Raw genomic sequence first — 5,276 nt, forward strand, 5'->3', positions numbered from 1 at the left:
TGTCCACCGAGAATGTATGTGGTGGTGTAAAATATATGTATTTAAATATACCCATTGACATCAAATCGGTTCCGGACCTCTCTGTAAATTAGAATAAAAAAACACAGAACACCATCTCATATGAATGCGATTTGTTCTACGTCACCTTACGAAAAAATAAAAAATAAAATAAATGTATATCCTTGACGACAACGCATTGCTTTACGGCAGTGGGTGGGCGTGCGCATGAGGCCGGCGACCACTGTAACTGCAGCATGTGCGCTTTGAGTCCTTCGCGGTTCCTGTGCAGAAGGTGGGGTCTTGTTTTTCGGTCCAGTGGGGCAGTTTTCCATTCACTTTCAAACAATAACATTTTACAGACGAAAAGGTCCGTTCGTTTCCACGTGATCAGACCAGCACCAGGACGATCTTCACGTGTGGACGTCCCCGTTTTGAGCAATAACATGTCATCAAACACATCAGATGCGATGTCCCAGAGGATGGTGTGGGTGGACCTGGAGGCAAGTTGTACCGCTGTTCACCCCTCGTAAACCCACCTTGAGCTCCACCATGCGCCGGCCGGCTGACCTGCCAAGGGGTTGCTCTCTAACCGACTGCTGACACACTAGCGAAGTTAGCTCTTTTTGCTTCTCTTCATGCAGAGAGTCTGATGTGGTCTGGGTCTAACAAAACCGTCAATCTACCACATCTTCGTTAACGTCACATTGCCAGAATGTTATATGTACTTTAGCCTCAGGCGAAGAGGATGTTCCCTCCATTCAGTGCTCTGTTCCTTAACACATGTCTAGTTTGATTGGAGATAAACGTACGAATAATGCACCATTCAGCCTCCTTCAATCGGCCGCCTTTGGTTCCACTAAAATCCACGTTTCTCCTTTTTATAAGCAGCTTTCATTCAATACGTCTGAAGCGTTACATTCTGCAGTGTTGTAAAGTGATTTAACTACACGTCATCCTAGTAGCTTGCGGCTAGTTGTACTTAATAAAGTTCACTCAGATGTGTTGGTTATCATTGCTAATGACGTGACAGGAATCACAGTATTTACTTATTCTGTTTTTGTCGTTAACTGTAGAAAAGGGGATCAACGGAGATGCTGGGTGTTACTTTGTTGATTCTTATAACCGGTGTTTCTTCCTATCCGGATGTGATTTCTAGATGACGGGGCTCGACATTGAGAAGGACAAGATCATCGAAATGGCGTGCATCATCACAGACTCTGAACTCAATGTGCTTGCAGAGGTAATGCACAAACAGCCTTACACATCATTACTTTTTAATTTGAAGTAGATCGTATCAATTGATGACCAGATTAAATTCTATCATTTTCCTCCGATTGCAGGGACCAAATCTGATTATAAATCAGCCAACTGAGCTTCTGGATGGAATGTCTGATTGGTGCAAAGAGCATCATGGCAAGGTGTGTTACCAGTTCTAGATGGCTCTGGTCTGTATGTTATCTGTGTAACATTATCTTTAGAAGAACCACCCGTCATATTGCAAATCAGGCCTTCTACTGGCCTCACCTGCAGTATTTTCTTAGTATTGATTTTCAGCTGGCAAAGTTATACAGCATAGGTTGCCCAGGGCTACTCATTAATGGAACTATACTATAAAGCAATGTGATGATCTCAAACAGGTTTCTGGTTTTGTGTGATGATAATCATTTCTGATTGACAGTCTTCATGTTTATGTCGTGTTGATGTGTTTGTGGGGGCTCAGTCGGGTCTGACTCAGTCGGTGAAGGACAGCAAGATCAGCCTCCAGCAAGCGGAGTACGAGTTCCTCTCCTTCATCAGGCAACACACGCAGCCCGGCCAGTGTCCCCTCGCTGGTGAGTGGTTTACAAACCAACACATTGCCCCCCATCTTGTTGTCAGACCCTGAATATGAACATGCAGTACCCCCCCCCCCCCCCCCTCTATCCTTGCTCTCCCAGGTAACTCTGTGCACGCTGACAAGAAGTTCCTTGACAAGTACATGCCCCAGTTCATGTACCATCTCCACTACAGGATCATCGACGTCAGCACCATCAAGGAGCTTTGCAGGTGACCCCACTGCTTTGCAGGTGACCCTACATCGGGGAAACAAGTTATGTTTCCCTGATAAGCAGGTCTCCAAGGGGATTGTTACCACCCTGCCCTGAGGTGCAGCTACTATTCAGGCTCACAGTTAAACCATCGGCCCTGCCACCCTGATGGACTAAAAGGTCTGGAACCTGTTATACAGGCCCTATTTTATACGCTGAACATTTTCTCCACTCAGCGCCATAAGAATGCGTCAGGAGGCCATTAATGACGGTGTTAATTCGAAGAAATGCTAAGCTAAGCGCTAATGCTCAAAATCAAACCTCAATGGCGTTTACTGTCTCCCGGATTTACTCCAACATTTTTCTCTCATCACCCAAGTGACGCTCCCCCCATGAGTCGCTGGGCTCGCCTCCGCCGCGTGTAGGCTGCAAAAACTATCGATACTGCTTAAAGTAATAATTGTTTTTACTGTATTCAGGGGTGTAAATAGGAGCCTTCATGATGATTTGATACGATATCGATTTCTTAGGCGAACGATTAGATTATTTTCGATACTTCAGAATTCCCCACGATTCGATTTGATACGATACTCAATATTTTTTACATTATATCTATTAATATATCTATAAATAAATAGACAAAAAAACTAATCATTTGCTTTTTATTGAGAATACAGAAACAGTATTCTATACACACTTTAGTGCTTACTGTGCAGTTCTTGTATGGCAAATAGCCTTTTCACTCAAAGATTTTTTTTAATAATCGAAACTCTTGCGGATGCATCGAATCGTCGGCTGTATAATCGATTAATCGATACAAATTGATTAATATTTACTCCCCTAATTGTATTCATATTTGTGAGTGTCTGTTGTTTATTGTGGTTATTTAGGGTCTTAGTAATACCCAGTAATTCAGTCAAACTTAGTTTTACTCAACGCAACGCTTTGATTTAGTAATTAGGATTTCACTTAGGTTTTCCTCTGTGTGTTTTCTAGACGGTGGTTTCCAGAGGAGTACAAGCTGGCTCCCCAGAAGAAAGCGTCTCACAGGTTGGTCATCCATACCAACCGTTAAAACGCACACAGAGCAACGCCTGCCACCAATGTCATTCAATTCTCAACCATATAAATGAACCGATGATAGTCACATGGCTCATTCACTGACTCCCTCACTGTTTTATTTTTTTGTATCTGTTCCCTCACGACCAGTTACATCAATACCAAGCCAAGGGGATCTGGGGAGGGTTGTGTTTAATCTCCACTGTTTCTTGATGGCTGTGCGCGTGTGTCTCAGGGCGCTGGGCGACATCCAGGAGAGCATCAGAGAGCTGCAGTTCTACAGAGCGCACGTGTTCAGAAGCCCTGACGAGCAGAAGAAACTCAAGGTCACTGAGAACGGAGACAAGACTACGCACAACTGAATCACTATCCCGCTTGAGGCTCACTCTAACCCTAACTCTGCCTGTGGGGGGCCTGTGTTGATGCACAGTTTGCAATAAATAATCAGTTTTATCAGTTAATAATCATCAGACTAATTTTGTTTGGTCTCCCTGTTTTTGTTTGGTTCAAGAACATGACAAAGACTTTGTTCCCTGTTAAATGTCTGTTTCAACTTTAGTTTTTGCGGTTGCTGCTTTGATTCAAAAGTGAATGTAAATGTTGTATTTATTTTGCCAGTTTAGAATCTGTGATTCAATTGGAATTTTCCTTTATCTAAAAAAAGAACCAATTGAGACAATAAAATCTGGTTATAAGGAGATTATGTTGCATTTGTATCTATTGTCATAATCGTGTTATTTGTAGTGTTGGTATCCAACACTAGGTGGCAGTGTGCGCCCTTGTCTCGAATCGACCAAAACAAGTATCTCAGATCTTTAGTAGAAAGAAACTGTTTTCTAATGAAGCGGATAGAGACCACCATCACCTAATTTTACTTGCAGTGCAGCATATGTTGAATTATTCATGGCTGATTCTCTTATAGGCTGTTGCACCAAATTCAGACTGAAACTTAATGTATACTTGTACAACTAAATTCTACATTGCCTTTTGTTTCCCCCACCCCTTTTTAACAGATTCTAACCTTTCCTTATGTTGACTATATTTAATGAAACTAATAGTGGATATAGTTTTTTGTGGTTCAAGTACTACAAGTCTACTGTGTGACTGGTTGTGGCTTATGGGTACCATATCAACCTAGTTACTTCATTTGATGGTACTTGTAGTTTTTCCTCTGTTTAAGAACCAAGCTATATGGGGGGGCTTGTCTAGTTTTCTGTATAAAATGCTGAAAGATACCTTGACACACTGTGTTTTGAAAGCATCGCAAATGACAGCTGAACAACTTGACTTAGAACAAACACTTATGGCTTGGGAGCTGAGGACACATTACTGCTCTCAATCTAGTTGTTTTGGAAGTGTGTGTGTGTATCTGATAGGAGGGGTTGTATTATGGGTATAAGGAGCCCTCATGTCTCTTTAAATAATTAAAGTCTGTAATCAGTACAATGCAGGTGTGTGTTTTCCGCATTGCCTTTTGGCAGTAAAGCAATCCAGTTCCCACTAGCGTAGTTTAAAGAAACGACTGTTCTACTGCCAGATGAGTGGGGAGGTGGTGGAGGAAGGGGAGGGTGGAGCTGCCTGATTCCTCACATTAAGAGGTGTGATTAGGGAGACACCAGGCTGTGCTGTACCTGCAGCTGAGGGAATTCTGGGTAAAAATCGCCATCTGTTCTGTGGCCACAGTGTAACCCTGTGGCATCAGCAAGCTTTCGTTTCTCTCCCAGTAATGAACGCCTGTGTGTGTGTGTGTGTGTGTGTGTGTGTGTGTGTATGCATCCTGTAAACCTGAATACATATCTGTGTGCGCAACATGGATTCAACTCATTGCATCCATTTTCATCCAGTGATCATAAATGTTGTGATCTTGTCCTAAAATGAGGGGAATGTCAATGTTGTATGCAGAATGTTTTTTTGGTAGTTTTGACAATCCTTTTCATCCAAATACTTGTGTACTTTGTCTCCTCTATGCAACATTTCCTTATTCCTTATTCCTTCAAACACAATGCTATGATTGACAGCTTGATCGACATCCTTTGTAAACAAGAAAAGACTATCCCAGAACAATTGTTGTCAATCAAACGTGAACGGCATGTACCTGCACTGCCACACAACACACTATCTAATCCTGGATTATGGTAATTTAGTTTGATGCACCAACTAATACACACGCACACACACACACACACACAC

The 5,276-nt window shown here is 42.4% G+C and overlaps 1 protein-coding gene across 1 annotated transcript; it reads left to right on the forward strand.

Moving 5' to 3' along the window:
• The first annotated feature begins 239 nt into the window (after positions 1-239).
• Positions 240-3,778, forward strand: smfn (small fragment nuclease). The gene is made up of 7 exons (XM_084473982.1): positions 240-500; positions 1,157-1,240; positions 1,341-1,418; positions 1,721-1,832; positions 1,938-2,046; positions 3,024-3,077; positions 3,322-3,778. The coding sequence occupies exons 1-7, from the start codon at positions 255-257 to the stop codon at positions 3,446-3,448; spliced, it is 810 nt and encodes a 269-aa protein (XP_084330108.1). The 5' UTR covers positions 240-254; the 3' UTR covers positions 3,449-3,778.
• Positions 3,779-5,276: the final 1,498 nt, after the last annotated feature.

Source organism: Micromesistius poutassou (assembly GCF_964030765.1).
Source record: "Micromesistius poutassou genome assembly, chromosome: 10".
NCBI lineage: Eukaryota > Metazoa > Chordata > Actinopteri > Gadiformes > Gadidae > Micromesistius > Micromesistius poutassou.

What these genes read in the sequence shown, in the direction of transcription:
- smfn (XM_084473982.1), top strand. Translation starts at nt 255, where the DNA reads ATGTGCGCTTTGAGTCCTTCGCGGTTCCTGTGCAGAAGGTGGGGTCTT. An exon ending in GCAAAGAGCATCATGGCAAG is followed by an intron (nt 1,419 to 1,720) that starts GTGTGTTACCAG and finishes GTGGGGGCTCAG; the next exon opens with TCGGGTCTGACTCAGTCGGT. An exon ending in ACCATCAAGGAGCTTTGCAG is followed by an intron (nt 2,047 to 3,023) that starts GTGACCCCACTG and finishes TGTGTTTTCTAG; the next exon opens with ACGGTGGTTTCCAGAGGAGT.